At 37.3% G+C, this 18,322-nt stretch overlaps 1 protein-coding gene across 1 annotated transcript in view; it reads left to right on the top strand.

The window, feature by feature from the left end:
- DOCK8 (dedicator of cytokinesis 8) overlaps positions 1-18,322 on the top strand; it is an 88,266-nt gene that overhangs the window by 32,154 nt on the left and 37,790 nt on the right. The window contains exons 7-21 of the mRNA XM_062600643.1: positions 720-805; positions 1,363-1,429; positions 1,805-1,954; positions 2,543-2,623; positions 3,445-3,604; positions 4,235-4,374; positions 4,607-4,700; positions 5,878-6,040; positions 10,934-11,051; positions 12,518-12,588; positions 13,368-13,506; positions 14,362-14,463; positions 15,184-15,279; positions 16,365-16,599; positions 17,608-17,772. Of these exons, the coding sequence (XP_062456627.1) occupies positions 720-805; positions 1,363-1,429; positions 1,805-1,954; positions 2,543-2,623; positions 3,445-3,604; positions 4,235-4,374; positions 4,607-4,700; positions 5,878-6,040; positions 10,934-11,051; positions 12,518-12,588; positions 13,368-13,506; positions 14,362-14,463; positions 15,184-15,279; positions 16,365-16,599; positions 17,608-17,772 (1,867 nt within the window). The remainder of the gene's footprint in view (positions 1-719; positions 806-1,362; positions 1,430-1,804; positions 1,955-2,542; positions 2,624-3,444; positions 3,605-4,234; positions 4,375-4,606; positions 4,701-5,877; positions 6,041-10,933; positions 11,052-12,517; positions 12,589-13,367; positions 13,507-14,361; positions 14,464-15,183; positions 15,280-16,364; positions 16,600-17,607; positions 17,773-18,322) is intronic.

Below are 18,322 nucleotides of genomic sequence, written 5' to 3'. Positions count from 1 at the left end.
ACCCTAGACTTTACAGTAGCTTTTAGTGTTTCTGGTTACCAGTTTTGGTAAACTGAGAACTTGAAGTTAAAGGAAAAACACAAAAAAGTCCTGTGAAAGATATATATATATATTTTTTCAGTGACAAACAGAGCTGTGTTTTTGTATTCAGATAATTGTTTCAAAGTGATTCCCAGCAAAGACAATAGGTTGGTAGGTGCCTCAGTGGTCAGCCCCATATTTACTTCCTGAGCTAACTGTCTTGGTACAAAATGCACTCATTTACAGTTAAGTTTTACACTAAAACTGCACTATAGTCAAAAAGGGGTTTTGCGATCCGGATACGTGTTTCCTTTGCTTTTATAGATCTACCCTGGGTAACAACACAGTGAAGACATAGCGAAGCCAATCAGCTATCTTGAATATGCATTCAAGCAGATATACTCAAGCTTATGATGCTGCCTTAGGGTTTGTTATTCTTCTTGTGCAGATCAAGTCACATTCTAATAATAAATTAGCCATCAGAGTTGAGGTGCTACCCTTTCTTATAATGTTTGCTTGGAAAATGCGCCATATGGAGGCCAAAAGTGTAAATCATCAGAAATATAAATCAATCTCTTTCTGACTGAAGAGATGAAATGCCTGCTGAGTGGGGGAACATATTTGCAGCAATAGTCTAGTTATGTCATATAAAGGTTTTATGTAAGTATGTAAATTTATATGTATTTTAATTATATTAGGAGGATGCAGTGGAGATACGACCAGTACCAGATCGCCCAAAGGAACATCTGGGCAACCGGATTTTGGTAAAGCTGCAGACTCTCAAGTAAGCATCTTGGTTTAGCAGGTCTCAGCAACACCTTTCCTTAACAGTTTCGTAATCCATAGGAATCTATTGCTACAGTCCTTATAATATTGAAGGTTTCACATTCAACTATTAACATATAAATGCTTGCTTGTTCTTTCTTAGTTTAATTTCAGCAGAGAACACTCCCTCTGGAGCTACAAACATCTTTAACTTGTCAGGGTGAAAAGAAGTTGAGAGGGGAACCCAGATTATGTATTTGGAATAAACAAGACTGGTCTCTGTACATGCTAGTTGACTTGATAACTAGAAAAAGAGTGTCAAAAATGATATGATCATTTTTATTTTATATCTGAGACCACCTTTCTAACAAAATTAGAAAATATTGTTGAAGTAATTTAATAAAATATGCAAATAAAGAAATTCTGCAAAATTTGAGTGAGCTGAGGTCTGCAACTAACTATCTCTCCTTATTTTCTAATAGAAATGTCAAGCAAAATATAGACCTTTTATTTGTAATTGTACAGAGTCATAAGAGTTAAATATTAATCAGTGTCCCGTGTCTCTTTCCTCAATAGGTTTGATATAGAGATTGAACCTTTGTTTGCATGCATAGCGCTCTATGATGTAAAAGAAAGGAAAAAGGTAAGTGTGCACTAGAGCAGAGCAATGGACAATAGCAATCCATAAATAATGGAGTAATAGTGGTTTTTTTTCTATATTTTTCAGCTGAATTTCATTGTGATGTGAAAACTCCAGAATGTTTAGCTTTTCTTTTGTTATTTTTGTTCTGTTGGTTTACATTTTTGTATCTGGAGTAACAATTTAGAATAACTTACAAGGTAATATGCAACTTTTGCACATGTGCAATCTGACTTGGGATTCTTTTTACACAGTCAAAATTTTGCATGTTGCAGTTGTTTGTTTTTTAGTTCTAGTTACTACTTTTGACTTACTTTAAAATAATCTTTGATGAGTTGTTGCTTTGCAGTTAATTTCTTTTTTTTTTTTCTTTTCAAGATCTCTGAAAATTTTCATTGTGACCTGAATCCTGATTCATTAAGAGGATTCTTGCGTTCCCATACTCCTTCCGTTGACTTGTCTACTCAGGCAAGATCTGCAGTATTTTCTGTCACTTATCCCTCATCTGATATCTACCTAGTGATAAAGGTAAGTTAAAATCCTGCCTGAACACTATTCCTCCAGCTCCCAGCTATACTTCATCTGAGTTCATCCAGTTGACAAACATGAATTTCTTGTAGCTAAGAGGTATTCTGATTATTTTGATAGTACATGTGTATATATCCACTGGTATCTCTCATGAATTAATGAGTTATGTTGACACTCTATATTCTAGTTCCACTAAGCATTTACAGTTCCCTATCCCTGCGTAAGGGAAATTTAAAGGGAAGTGCAGCAAGCCATTTTTTAAATTTTGAATTACATTTTGTATGGCTTTTTGACCTTATTTCAGTGCATTTTGCATTGCTCTGTTTATTTAATTCTGACACATAAATTACCATTTCATTTGGAATGTATAAATTTTCCTGATTTCAGTAAAAATGCAGTAGTATCTGACAGTGTTGTCAAGGATAGAAAATTGGAAAAAGGTGTACTATAGGTTACTCCATAAAGACAATTTCAAGAATTCTAAATTATGCATTTAGGCAGGCTCTTTCATGTTGTTAGAAAAGGAACATGTTAATATTTGGGTAATTTTTTTCTTCATGAGTGTTTTACTTCATTGCTTTTTTCTAGATAGAAAAAGTGCTTCAGCAAGGAGAAATTGGAGACTGTGCAGAACCCTACATGGTTCTTAAAGAAAGCGAGACTGGGAAGGTAAGTAACAACTGTAATGTTAATCTCATGAAGTGCATGAACAGGAGGAAAAACAGACAAAAAATAGACTCTTGGAGCAGAACAGAGTCCTCAGAGCACAAGGCAAGTCTTCAGCTGGTACGTACATGGAGTGCACAGCCTGGTTCCTGTCACTAGCAGAACGGAGTCATGAGAAGATAAGGTATACTTTTGCTATTGACCTTTTTGGAAATCAATGTTGACAAAGCCTTGAGCAATGAAAAAGAGGGGTGAGCAAAGGAGATGTCAATGCAAAATGGAGTTAGCACAAATATTTGTACCTCAGAGACATGGTATTGATTGGTATTGATTTGAATAGGCAAATAACATGTTGTTGTGTGTACATGGCCAGTTCAGGCTGTCATCCTAAAATAGCGTAAGCTCTGTTCATGGAAGTCATGGTCATTTACCTCCCTGGAGGAGACTGCTAATGTTTCCCAGACTCCCACATATCTCTCACCTTTAAAATATCACTTTCAGCAGAATATTGTTTCTGTATCTGATGAAGGAAATAGCATCTACTAACATTTTATGGTGATTGCTCATGCTGGGCATGAGGATTACTGGAAAAAAATCTGCATTCTTCTTTCCTGTAATGAGCATGTATGTGTTGAAAACAAATGAGAGGCACATGTACAAATCAAATCAGCTATGGCCCTGACAGTGGTGTAGCAGAAAAGTGAGATAGATAAGACTTCAAATTATTTGTTCAGCTGTAAATGTGTAATTTCAGGTTTTTCTCTATAGTGGACATAAAATAAGAGGTTGTTTTAACACACCAATTATTTTCTTCTTTATTTTAGACAAAAGAAAAGATTGAAAAACTGAAAGTCCAAGCTGAATCCTTTTGTCAGCGTCTGGGGAAATACAGAATGCCATTCGCCTGGATTCCCATAAGCCTAACTAATTTCTTCAATGTGTCGACACTTGAACGAGAACTACCTGAGGCAGAAGGTTTAAATGGTAGTGCTTTAACTATTCTAACTGATGTAAAGTGACTTTTCAGTTGTACTATGCTTAGGAAACAACCTGTCATTTACTCTGGTATCAAGACGATATTATGATTTGGAGTTTCATCTTCTCCATATTCATTTTCTTTGCTAAGAACATTTAAAAGCTAACATGCTCACTATTTCACCTTTGCATGTTTACTCCTTACGCTCTCTAAATCCCAGTTGTGGTTGAACACTGAGGAACGTACAGACGTGAAACTGCATTTACCACCTAAAGTCCATTTACAGTACAAAGAAATCAGAATATTTATCCCAGCTTCGTGAGTGCACAGGAAACATTCTGAGGCTATATCCAGTAATCACTGACTCATGTCATTTATAATTTGTTAGCTAAAGATCTGAACAAGCTTGTGCTCTGCAGTAGAAATAATATTGAATTTGCTAGATGTATCCTGGCATTCCATGATTTCACATAGTCTTAAATGAAAGTACTGTAAAACATGGACAAAGAAAAAATGTTTTAGGTGCCATCCTTTGTCTTCTGATGTTTTGGGGAACTTGTGGATTTCTAATGTATCCTGGCAGTCTTTATATGGAAATAACACAAAGTTGATTTTTTTTTAATAATTTCTCTTTGAAGGGAAAGGATCTGTTAGTGACAAGAGAGCAACACTGCTACAAGCAAGAAGACTTTCTGAGAGAAGTCTCAGCTCAGAGGACAGTTACCCAGTATCAAATTTCAAAACAGTGTCCCTGACCCTCAATACCTTCTTTAAACAGGTATAGGATGTTCTTTATTTCTGATTGCCTAAGACATTACTCATCCATGTAGTGTGAACTATATTGGGAAAAGTTATCCAATGATGTCAGTGTGAAGACGGAGGATAATTCCTACCAAGCAGGTAGCAACCCACTTTCTTGGCTTGCTTCAAGACATGTTTCATTCAGCAGATTTCCTCAGTGTAAGGGAATATTGTTATAAAGGTGCTGATTTTTGTCTTTCTTCTGATAGGAAGGAGACAGGCTTAGTGATGAAGATCTGTTCAAATTTTTAGCTGATTTCAAAAGATCATCCTCCTTGCAGAGAAGAGTTAAGACTTTACCAGGTAATTAATTAATTTTGGATGAAACAGGCTATAGGTACCTATCGTCACTTAATTGCTCTACAAATTCCAACCACAAAAAGTAATAACCTTGGTTTTTAAGTCAATAACTTGTACTATTATGGAACTTCTTAGGTTCTCGGTGTCTGTGTGAAGTCAAGTTTTTAGATTTTTTATTTTTTGTATGATTGGTGAGTATGGAGATTCATATTTAGCTCTATATTCCAGAATGATTTGTTTTTCTCCCTAATCCACAGTGTATCTACTGAAATACATTCTTAATTAACATTCAAACTGTTTGAAGATGATATGTTTAAAACAGATTTCCAAGATCCTTGCTGTTTTCCTGCAATCTTTTTAATCAATCATATTTTGAAGAGGGAGATTAAAATATTTATGCCTTTCCCCTTTTATTTGGGTCAGTATTCTTAAATCCAGGAGAGAAACAGAGATAGTGTTTGCTCAAAGACCTGACCAGCTGCCTTTTTCTTTTTAGTTAAAGTATAACTCTGGCACTTCGGGGTTGTAAAGAAACAACAGTTTGTTAAAACAAACTGAGTAGAAAGCTGTTTTGTCTTTCTGGCTGATTGCCAAAACTGACCAGCCCAGGTTCCCTTAAAGGTTTCCACTTATCGTAACAAGTGTTTAAAGTGAAAGTCTATTTATGCCTGTGTAAATGTTATCACTATTAACTTTTTCACTGCTGGCTGCTGCCAACCTGACATTCCTGGTGGGTGGTATCTGTGTAATCAGAGATTAATCAGAGCAGCATCAGTGTAGGGAGTGAGAGAAAACTGAATTATAACCAAACTCTTTTTTTGTTTTCACTCTGGTTCTTTTACATTAATTGTGAATTAATGTAAGAAAGATACTCATGAAAGATACTGGAAAATCAAACTAGTGTATGATACTCCTTCTTTTCTTCCTTCTTTCCTCTTCTTTCATTTGACTTTGCAGAAAGTAGACACAGAGAGCTACAATTTTGGCCTGGTGTGTAGGGATGTGTGTACACTATTTCTTTTGTCTGCATATTTTCATTCTCTAATAGCCAGCAAAATAAAGACTTACTTCTTATTTCTGCAGTATTTCTTTGTAAACTTAGCTTTGTTGTCATTATGTTTTATTATACGTTGGTTATTTTTGATAAAGTGCTGAGGCTTTGTAAATTTTTTCTTTGAAGGAACACTTAAAGTGGAGATCTCGCCAGCTCCAGAAAACCTTGGTTATTGTCTGACACCGGAATTGTTACCGGTGAAGCCATTTCCAGAAAATCGTAATCGCCCTCACAAAGAGATTTTGGAATTCCCAATTAGAGAAGTGTATGTTCCCCATACCATTTATAGGTAAGAGGCAACATTTTTTTTTTAATTCTTAAGATCCATTTTCAAGAGCAGTTGTGGCATAGATATATTTTTTGCACATTATTGAACACTAAAAATAGAAAAAAAAAATCTTAAAGATGATGTAATAGGCTGATGATTTAATCTTACAAGCCATTATAAGCTAAGATCCCTGCTGTATGTCCCATGGTGAATTTACCAGTCTAATTATCTTGACCTCTGCAAAATATTTCTAAAATGTCAAAAAAAAAAAAAAAAAAAAAAAAAATAGCAACTTTCATTGGCTTGATATAGTCTTTTTTTCTTCTGTGGTTTTTCTATTAATTCACAGTTTTGGTAGGTAGTACCTAATAGGACTAGTAATAACTAAATAACTAATTCAAAAGGGGCTGACTTGTATTTCGTGGTATATTTCAGTATTACAGCTGAGGCTACTCCAAGGAACATTTCTGATCCCTAAAACAGTAACGATATTGAACACCATTAATGGCAAAGATATGACCATCAATAACAAACATCAGAATGAGGGTGCTATGTAAAGACGTGTGCAAAGCTTATCAGCTTTTTGGAGTGCAAGGGGCAAGGGGAGAAGGGAAGGGCGAGGCCTGTGGTTCAGTGCAATTCACAGCTTGAAGACTGTAGACTAACTTATCCCAGAGAAATGTTCCATGCCTTCATGAGAAACCAGAGGCTTTAGTGGGGCTCTTGGTGACACCTGGATTTGGGTCTCAGGACAGCAGAAAGAGGAGGTCCTAATTTAACCCTGTGGACATCTTGTTAGATATGCTGGGGAGATGGTGAAAAAAATGCAGAAACATTAGATCATTTTTTGCTGCTTTGTGACTAAGAGCATGTTTGGGGCCAGAAAGAAGAGCTACCAACAGAAATTTTTAATAAAGTCCAGCATTAGTTCTCCAGAAAGTTGAATGAGGCAGCTTTGCAAATCTTACGAAGTAGCAGAGTCTGGAGCTGTGCGTGGTCCAGAAAATAAGACTTGTGTTTGTGCAGTGGCAGTGATCTTTTCCCACAAACCACATCTCAGATGCTTTTGCCACTGAAAGTGCTCACTTAGTGCTCATGTAGAACACTGTTTAGTGCTCATTTTGGTGAGCATAAATCTAGAGTTGTGGAATGTAGAGCAATATATCTAAGTAATTAAATTGCCGAGCAATTCTCCTTGCTTAGTTGCATGCATTGCGAATAGCATTTTGAGTCTGAGGTTAAACTAACTTATGCAAAGTAACTCTCTGAACTTGAATAGAAAATTTATGAAGTGTTTTATGTTATTTTTATTCCCTTTCCTCTAACCCGAAAAGCAGAACCATTCTGTGTTCATAAAGCACAGTGCAAACGTTAATCATAACCGAGCTATTGTCATGGCCTGATACTGTTTTACAGTTGATTTAATAATTCCTCAGTTTTGATTGTAAGTCTATGAGCCAGGTTTATTTACTAGTGCTATAAATACTAGAAGAATTTTAAAAGGATAAAGTAATTACTCTCTTCTATTAGTATAATACTGTGAATAGAAGAGAGGAATGGTTATATGTAGAAAATAACTGAAAGCTTTCAAGAATGCAGGCTGGTAATTTCTTATTGGCATAATCATATTTCTGTGTGTGTTCAGACAAATACTAATGAAATATCTAGCTCCAATTTGTCTCCTGAATGTTTAAAAGAAATATAAAGTTTTTGCCTTTTTTTTTTTTTTTTGTGGTATAAGATTTTTCTCAGAGAAAAAAAGTGTTATTTTTTTAAAAAAGCTTTTCCCTGTGTGATTGTAGAAGCAGAGTTTTCTGTTAAAGTCTTTGAAACTGGCTCTTGTTAGTTTTTATCCTGATGTGAAGCCATTATTTTAAATGATGCTGTTTCTGATTTAAGCCAGAGAGATCAGCCATCCCACTTTCTTTGTGCGCTGTGAAATTGAGCTCTTCTTTTTGCTGTGTACCTATGTTTCTTTACTAAAAATAGTTCTCTGAAAAATGTCAGAACATTCCAAGATTTATTTCCTTCAGTACACTTCTTCTATTCTAATTGGAAAAATTATATAATTTAAAGTTTGTTTATCATTTTATTTTCTCATGAAATGTAAATGAAAACGATGCTGCTCACTGGCACTGTGAAGTGTTGGTTTGGGGGAGCAGTGGTACGTTCCGTTGCTTCAGCAGTATCTCGGTTTAATCGGGGACAAGGTGTCAATTATTTGATAGAAGAAGCAACTAGCTTTTGAGGGATTTTTGGTGGGGGGGGGCTTTTTTTTGTCGCTTTATTTCATTTAATTGAAAGCCACTTGGCGTTTTGATCAAACTTACTGTATTCTCCTTTGTCAATTCTAGGTCTTGCCATTGGCATTTCTCATTTTACCCCTGTCCTTGACTGATATTGAGCATGGGAAGGGTACTGATGTATTGCTCTGTGTTGTTCCCCTGTTATTTTTGTCATGACAGTATCTGCTCCTTGCCTGTTGTCTTTTTTCCACACATGCTACCCATGAGATGTGGAGAGGACACAGTAGCCCTATGCTTCTTCCACACCTTTTAGAGGGTAATGGAATAAATAATCTCTGCCGATGCCTTACTGCAGGTGCTGTGGTGAGGGAGTTTCGGCTGAATACTCCCTTGGTTGGCAGAGCCCTGGGGAAGAGGTGCTGGAATTTGCTCTGTGCTATTGAAGGAAAGCACCTGGACTACCCCTTTCCAAGCTTCACTGCTCTGCATGTGGTTGGGGGGAGGTCTTTCTTTGTCCTTGCTTTAATTTATGCATCCATCAGAGGTGCTAGCACTTCTAAGGGCTTTTCATAGTAAACAAGATAGAGCTCGGTATTGCACTGTTGTGCACAGGTGAGGAAAACAGCTGGAACTAGCTGCTACAGCATCAAGCAGAGACATGAGTGTGAACTAATTTATTCCTCTTCCCAGCACACAAAGTTCCATCTTAGTATAAATGTCCTCCTATTTCCCAAACTCAGTAGTCCTTCCTGGTCAACTTTACAAACTCAATAGTGAGATATATTTGTAGTTTTCAGGGAAGGTTTCCAAAATTTATCTGTGGTTTTTACTAAGATAAAAATGACTTTATTAAATATGGTATAACAAAACACAAACCATGAAAACAAAAAACTTTACTAACAGCATTCTGGAAGTACTTGCCTTCTCCCATAGATAGACTGTTTATCATAGTGCTTTTTGCTAAGTATCACACCTAATTTCCCATAAGAAACTTGCATTAGTTATAGAACACAGGCTTAGTGAAAAACATGCCACCAATTCAGATGATCACAGTGCAGTCACTGAGTTAAGACTCTGTGAGTAAAACATGAATTTTCCTAAGCTTCCAGATGAAAGTAGAGTCTTTGAAGAAATGTGTAGCTATTCCAGTCAGCACTGATTCTGCCACTTATGCCCATTCCTAGTGCAGTATACAGAAGCATCTTTTGGTCATTTCCCCACCTTCCTGATTCTGGAGTCATTTACTGCTTTAATCTGTGCAGGATACCCGGAGCCAATGTCTGGCCCCATTCTTCCACAGTGCTGGCAGGTTTAGTACACATACAAGCAAGACCAGTGGAACTGCATGGGCGTAAATGGCACAAGCTATAGCACTTTGGTGTAGTACTTGCTGGAATAATGCTTGCCTGGCTGTGCTGACAGCAGAGAGCTCTCTATTTGCTTGTGATTTTACATCTTTCTGTAAATGTATTCTAGGAATGTACGAACTTCAGTTGTTGGTTTTATTTGCAGATTTACTTGTTTTTTTCACCTCTCTGACATCTACTTACCCTCTTTCACAGCTCCATTTTTTGTAGCTGAGAAGTGAGCTGCTTTCTTGAGAGATTTTTCCTTTCATTATATCAAGCAAAGATAATCATTAATTTGTAACTAGCAATAACAGAATTGCTGTTTCTTTATTAGTTTTGTTTGAAGCAGTCATTCTCGTATGAAGCTGCTTCTGAAATGGGTTGCGTGTGAAGCAACACATAACATCAGGTTCTGCTAGAGAATTGCTAGAGAACTGAAGAATTAGCACAAAATCAGCATACCTTGAACTCTCCTGAGCAACGAAAAGCTTTAAACACAAGGTCTGATTATAATGAGATTTATTTTGCTAGTGACTACAAAACAGACAGTAGCTATCTAATAACAGACTGAAAACAAAAAAAGCCCACAGAAGATCCATCAATGCAGCTTCACCCGGGCGGCACTGTAGATACATGCATGACATTCTACAGATCTGGACCGAAAGCTTTGCATGTGCATGCAGGGGTGCGCATGTGTGAAGCTAACTGTGTGACTTAGTTGTTGTGCTACCTTTTTGAGTGCAAGTCTTGGTGAAGTTTAAGGCCACTGTTAAGATCACTGTTGTCATGTTAGAAAATAGTGAAACATCCTCTCAGCTTTCTTTTCTTCTTTGTTAAATAAAAGTAGAGGTTCCCATTCTCACCAGCACTGTCCATTTAGTGATCCACTACTTGGATTGGAGATCTGTTTGATGTTGCCTCAGGACATGCTTCCTTAACCTGATAACAAGGTAACCTGATAACCAAAGCTTGCTGCTTTTGGTAAGGAAGTCTCTGTTATCACCCAGCAATGATAACTGCTTTAAACCTTCTCACTCTGGATTTTCCCTTGGCCACAAAGTCACAAAGCAAAACTGCTTTCTCAAAGATATAGTTTGTAAGGAACCCTAAAGCACGTATTTTTCTGTGTGCCTCAGTAAGAACTTACTTTTTCTCTATGTACTTTTGAAAAGGAGTTTTAGAAAGCTTTCACTGTCTAGGTAGGATTGAAGGACAAGGAGAGAAATTAGCAAGACGCTGGATGATACACTTCATTTTGGAAAGCAAGTACTTGCCATTTACCCATTTTATTTTTCCTTTCTTCCTTTTCTTTCTTCCAGAAATCTCCTCTATGTTTACCCCCAGAGGCTGAATTTTGCTAATCGACCAGCTTCTGCAAGAAACATTACTATTAAGATCCAGTTTATGTGTGGCGAAGACCCTACTTGTGCAATGCCGGTAATGAATGCTGAACATCCTTAACAGACTTTTGCTCACCTGCTGTTCTGAGGAAACCGCTGAAGACATCACACATTGTCTGCTTTACATCCCCACAGTTTTTGGTGGGGTCTTGGGAAGGCTGTAGTCAGAGAGCTTCTGAATTTTGTCATTCTCATGAGGAAGCAGGGCTGGAGGCCTGACCTACGGCTGGAAAGACTTGCCACTTGAGTAGAACAGGGGCATGTCGTTCTCTCCTATCTAACTCTTCCTGCCTTATTTTCAGAAAATATTAAAGATACTAAATCAATGCTATGCTGGAAACTCTGCCAGTAAAATTCACAGAGCTTCAGAAACCTTTCAAGAATGATATTCTGTAACCTAATATAACCACTGTACGTGTGCTATAGGTACACAAAGTCCCAAGTGCATCATTGGGTAGATATTGGGACCTTCGTTGCCTGGATGTGAATGGGTGCACATTCATGCAGCCTGGATGAACTTTTCTGTCTTCAGACCACTCTTCTGTCTTTCCCTGCCTGTTAGTGTGTGTGTGTGTGCGTTATCAGCAGAGCAGGCAGTGCTGTTTTACCTGCAGGTTTACCAAACTGTGGCTGTTCAGTTTGATATGTTCTAAGTCAGCATTCTGCTTTAGTCTGAACTTTGGGAGAAATTTCAGTCAATGTCATTGGCTCTTTCTAAGAATCATATTAGGATAATATCTTTTGTGTTTTAGTTGGGTTAAAGGACAAAAAATGAGTTGAAGGATTACTTTTAGAAGCTCTAATCCAACAGCAGGCTGAAGGATTGGACCAGCCTTTATCAGCATGCTGACACTGCAGGGTACATACTTTGCAGTGACACATTCCTTGTTCCACATGAGCTCTGGAAGTGGAAGCAGAGCATCAGCACAGTGCTTTCCCAAGCCAGGTTTTTTCCAGAGCCTGAGCTGTGCTTTCTTTAAAGTCACTGGATTCCTGCACTTTATACCAAAGCCGTGTCAGAAATGGGGACATGAATCAGGTGCCAGAAATATATATTTCTCCACATTGATTGTAAAGGGATTCTGGGCCTTCAAATTAAGGTGAGATGAATCTCGCCCTAAATAAGGAGGATCCTACTGAAAAACGAACTTTTAAAAAGCATTTTAATTTAACATTTTAACATTTAAGTAAAGCTGATGTGATAATGTCTAAGACACTTATCACTACTTTATTTCTGTAGTTCCTCACTTTTGAGTATATGACTGTAGAACGTAATACAAAGTAGTCAGTGCCTTTGGAAATGACCTCTGCTCCCTTATATTTGTATTTTGCTCTGAAAGGTGTGCAGGGAAGATGCTTAGTAATATGACATTTGTGTCCACATACTAGGGCAAAATTGAAGCATAATTTCCAGTCTCCAGATGTTATCTCAAAATTGGTACAAGATGATGACAGTTTAGTACTTTAGCTCTGACTGTCATTGCTCTTTTATTCTTAATACAGATAATTTTTGGGAAATCTTCTGGTCCAGAATTTGTGCAAGAAATTTACACAGCTGTCACATATCATAACAAGTGAGTATTGTAAACATTTCTAACACTTGAAAAATACTGGTCATGACCTCTTTACATATTTCTCATTCTACATAGTTCATCAAGAAATGTTTTAATGTTTTATTCTGTTTTAAACACTTACATTTTATGGGAATTTGTCAATATCTAATTTAGATGATCATGGTTTTGCATCAGTGACTGTTGCCTGGGGTTTACTTACTCTTGCTTGGGATATTTCAAAGGTTAGTCAAGAATTTTCTTTGTCTCAAAACAAAGGAGGAGGAGTAGGAAGCAGCACTACAACTTTTGAATAACTTTTACTTGGATGAATTTACAGATCCAAAATAGCTGAAGGGACTGTGTGTTGTGAATTTGGGTTCAGGATTTAGGACTTATACAAAAAATATTCTGAAACCTCAAATTAAGATTAGATAGTTTTCCAAGTATAGAAATTGGCAATACTTGAAACAGTCTAGCTGATACCAGCTGTGTTTTTTCTAATTCAAATCTGCATATAGTTCATAAAAAAGTATGTGTGTGTGTAGACACATACACATATGTACATATACATATGTATATGTACATATACATATGTATACATGCACGCCTGTGCACACATACACACATACACATACATATTCACACATACATATATTTATGCATGCTTAACTTGGCTCAGAGACTGTTTTCAGGATTTTTACTGTTTTTGTTAATACAGCATCTAAAAACCTACTACTGAATTTGCCTACTGCTCAGTTTTACACTTCTGCTGGAAATGCATTTGGTATATTTTTAAACAGGTCGCCTGACTTTTATGAAGAAGTGAAAATTAAACTACCAGCAAAACTCACTGAGAAACACCATCTACTGTTCACATTCTATCATATCAGCTGCCAGCCAAAGCAAGGAGCATCTGTAGAAACCCTCCTGGGATATACAGTAAGTTCCATGTTAATTTATCAAGAACTTTGTCACATGTTCATGATATATTATCATATTCATTCTATATTATATATAATCACAATATGATCTAATATATCAAAACCAGAAGGTCTTAATTCACAAAAAGCCGTATGTGCTCATGTGTTCATTAAACCTAAGAATTTCACAAATACAGATGTCATTAGTGTTATGTGAGGTACTGATCCTATAGCTTTATATTGATAAGTGTCTTTGAAGTTGATGAATCTGCCTGAAACAGCTGAAGTTCAACATACACCTAAATATTTACAATATCAATGCATTATAATATAGTACTTAATTCTTTTTGGTCCTTTTTATTGCAAAAAACACAAATATCCCTGCACTTACTATTATTTAATATTATATATCATGTTCACACATGAACTAAAAACCAAATACTATTTAAATTTGAATTTTTTATGACCTATTGTTCATGTTATAGATTCTCTTGTATTCACTTTTCTTTATATTAGGACTAACACATTTTAACTTAAGAAATATGTTGTCACCAAATATCTTTATTTCTGAATTGATAAATATTTTTAACTAAAAAAAATTTAAATTTTAAATTATTATTAAAACATTTTAAAAATAAGAGGAAAGCACTTTCTTCAAAAGGAATGGGTTGTAAAGTAGTGATGTAGATTTTTTTTTACAGTAGCTATTGGTGAATTTAAAATGCAAAGAAATTACTCTTGAATGGGTTGGAGCAGGGAAGCTTCGGTCAATAACTTATCTGTTGTTCTCTTGATGGTAAATAACAAACTAGATAAATAGCCCTAATCATATGCAGGCATGAATATCACTGTGTTTTCTTCTCATTTGTTTCAGTGGCTGCCAATATTGTTAAACGATCGTCTTCAAACTGGACATTATTGCCTTCCTGTTGCATTGGATAAGCTGCCAGTCCACTACTCAATTCACTCTCCTGAGGTAACAAACAAAATTACAGAAAGATAGTATCTTCCTAATGTAGAAGAGCATCATCAGTATTTTGGGATCTAACATTGTATACTTGGAGTGAATAGCCTCTTCTTATACTTAAAAAAGGAGAGAATTCTAGAGAAGAATGTTATTGTTATTAATATTTTGTGATGTTATTTTGTGCTTTATTTTTTTTAAGTTAGTAATCCAAGCAAATCCTTGCAAAGTGTCTAATCAGTGAGACATTTGCTTAGGGGTATGAAGTCAATCACATACTTTCTTCAGCAGGAGGACTTGCCCATTTTTTGTGGTTGTGTAGGAAAAGGAGGAGAACTGGAATCAGGTGCTGCTACAAGAGCAGAAGTAAACATGGCAAGTAGGAAACTGACAACAGGATTTCAAATTGCACTACCTCACAGTGGAGTACTTTGGCAGTGCTTTAATTGGGAATTGATAACCTTAAAAATAACCCGTCAGAAGATGCGTATTCACAGGATGCTGGACATTGAACCGATGTCCTCTGAATTCCCCCCTTCAATTCATCAACTTCTCTCCATATAGTCTATGAAATCAAGAAGGTGTCTAGCTTTGGTCCTCTCTGTTGCACTGAATTTAAATATCTTAAATGAAGGGAACAACACAAATACTCTACAGACCCCCATGTAAATAGACTTTCTATTATATTTTTAATAGGAAAATAATGATTTCATTTTTTCTTTTCTCTCATAGAAAGTTCCATCACAGACTCCACCTGTTAAGTGGGTTGAAGGACACAAGGGAGTTTTCGAAGTCGAAGTGCAAGCTGTTTCGTCTGTTCACACGCAGGTGATGCATTAGTAGCGTCATGGTTTGATTTCAAAGAGAATTCTGAGGAGCTGGCTGACTTAGGAGGTTTATGAATTGGAGACACTTGAGTCCACAGTGTTTTGAAAGCAGTTAAAAGATTCCTACTGTCTTGCAGCTTTGAAAAGAACCTGGTATCTTCCATGAGTCAAGTCCATTGGTACAAATGAACAAATGAGCATTCTCAGCTGCAGGTCACATCAGGCAATAGAGAGTCTGCTGCCCTCTCAGATCAACAAGGATCTGCTTAGGCTATGTTTGAAGGACACTGGTGGGGCACAGTGCCAGTTTCTGCAGTCTTCATGTTCTATCCTGCAAGGCTAGTTCAGACAACACTCCCACATCTGCAGCGAAACAGGGCATCTCCCTTCCAGCAGGAACAGGTTAGACTCCCAAAATGCTTTAGGCAGCTCAATCATCAATGCCATGTGGAGTGGAACAAAAACTTAGTAATGAATGAGAACTGTGGGATTGTGATCATTTAAATGTGATTGAAAATTGAAGTTTTCCCCTTCTTACTGTTGTTCTGGGTTGGAGCATAGTAGTTTTGTTTTGCCACTCATGGTTTACCGTTTCCCATGCACCATCCCATTCTGGTTAACCTTGACAGCCATGTCAAGCATCTGGAGACCTGTATAGAGCAGACCTATATAACCTCTTGCAACATACTTTTTAAGTACAAATGAGGCATATTCATAAGGCAAATAACTCTGTGTGTTATTTACAACTGGTAAGACTGTTAGGTGTGGCTAGCAGAGAGACTATAGATGTATGACGTGACAGAGCTTTATAAGAGACAGCTGTGTCTTCCTGAAATGAAGCAATCACTTTATTGAGGGCTTTAACTTCTCTGCTTTGATCACATATAACCAGAATCTGAACCTGAGCCAGACAAACACAGACAGGATGTTATAGCAGCTGCTTTAAAAGCTTATCTGTAGAGTTGGCCACCACTGTAATGCAAGAAGGGTAAAATATTTTCCTTCCCATCAGATAGGACAATCAGGTTTTGATTAGCAGGCTGAAGTATATCAACTTCGTCAACAATGAGTGTGCTGTGTTTGCAGGACAATCACTTGGAGAAGTTCTTCACTCTGTGCCACTCTCTGGAGAGCCAAGTGACCTTTCCCATTCGAGTGATGGACCAGAAGATCACAGAGGCTGCACTGGAACATGAATTGAAACTCAGCATTATCTGTTTGAATTCCTCACGCCTCGAACCTCTTGTCTTGTTTTTGCATTTGGTACTAGATAAACTTTTCCAACTGGCTGTGCAGCCCATGGTCATAGCTGGCCAGACAGGTATTTACTGATGCATGCCTTTTTTTATGATATTGGAATAGCAGCGCAAGCAAACTAGAGATATGGGTGGGGAAATGATTGCTACATTTCCAGGCTCAAATTTGGTATTTGGGATAGTCTTCTTCAGAAAGTTTTGAGATTCTGAAGACTCAATTTTGCTGTACAATTTAATCAGGATTAACTAGGTTCCTTCCTTTCTTCCTCTTCCACTCTGCACAGAAGACTCTCAGACATAGGCTGGACATTCTGTAAATTCCAATAGTTTGTTTATCTGGAGGTATAAGTCAGAAAGTGAATAAAGGTTTAATTTGGTTTAGAATTCACCTACCTTGTAGGGAAATGCAGGCAAAATTGCTTATCCTGAAGCTGACATTGTGACTGCACAGTGTCCTCTATGCAAAGAACATAGGACACATACTCAGACAGAATAGGATGAGCACAAACACAGAGAGGATACAGTCATACACACAGGTTTTTCACAGTTACTGAAGGTGCCAGCTGCCTGTTGTATATGTTAACTCTGAAGGCAAGGCGTATGTTGAGACAATGGTGTAGTTATTTCCTAGTTCATTCTGGTAAACAACATTTGTCATCTACTATAATAATACTTGCAGAAAAGGCTGCTAGCTTATATTTGCCTTGACAGCTGCAGAAATGTCCTGATTCCTTCCTTGAAGGAAATATCCTTCAAGCAGATGTTTTATAGAAAAGGCTTGAAGGCTGTAGATGTGGCCAATAACAGTTATGATCTGCTTTTCCATAGCTCCAAGTGATGGAGTGTCACCGAGTGATAGGATTGAAAGCCTGTGAGTGTACTGAGGGGAGTGTATCGGCTTATATATAGATCTTGGGTCTGGTCCAATATAACAATTCCTGTCCAGAGCTGTGAATTTGTTAAGGGCTGAGTTAAAGAATGTATGAATTAGTTCGTTTTGGTAGAAGGAATGCCTTGACCTAATTATGTTGTTCATTCAATGTTGAGACTAATTCTGACCTTTCGTTTCACAGCCAACTTCTCGCAGTTTGCCTTTGAGTCTGTGGTTGCGATAGTGAACAGTCTCCACAACAGCAAAGACCTGAGCAAAGATCAGCATGGGAGGAACTGCCTGCTAGCATCCTACGTCTACTATGTATTTCGCCTGCCAGACCCTCAAAGAGAAGTAGCCAAACTAGGTAATATCTGTGTAATGTTTGCAAAAGAATTTTTTCCCCCTCCAATATTCTGTCATGCTAGAGGAAATGGCTTTAGACTTGGAGAAGTGTAGCTACTCAGCGTGGTGTTTCTGAGAAGAGAGCTTAGAGAACTAGCCTCTAAAACAGCAGTACACAACTTCTCATCTGCAAACTGCACACCTTTCCTGTGAAGGACTGTTTAGACACATCAAGTTTTCTTGCCTGGGATATAAGCACTGCAGAGAACAATATGGACTTGCTCCCATAATCTCTGTTTCACCACTCTTTGTTTAAGATGAAAGGTTCAGACAGTCCTGCAATTGTACAGAATATTGTAGCTTTGTGGGGATGAATGACAGTGAGACATCTCCTAAATCAGGATTTCTTAAGAGAATTTTCTCCTAGAAATTAAAATGGCCTTAAGATGCCAGTTTCTCACTGGTCTGCACAGTGGCAAACTTTTACTTGCAAACTAACCTACCACTAAGTGGAATAGGGCCAAGCTCTGCCAGTTTCTCCATTGTTTTAGAGAAGTCATTAGGGAACGAAA

This window comes from Rhea pennata, chromosome Z, assembly GCF_028389875.1.
Source record: "Rhea pennata isolate bPtePen1 chromosome Z, bPtePen1.pri, whole genome shotgun sequence".
NCBI lineage: Eukaryota > Metazoa > Chordata > Aves > Rheiformes > Rheidae > Rhea > Rhea pennata.
This window is presented reverse-complemented; position numbering and strand designations above follow the sequence as displayed.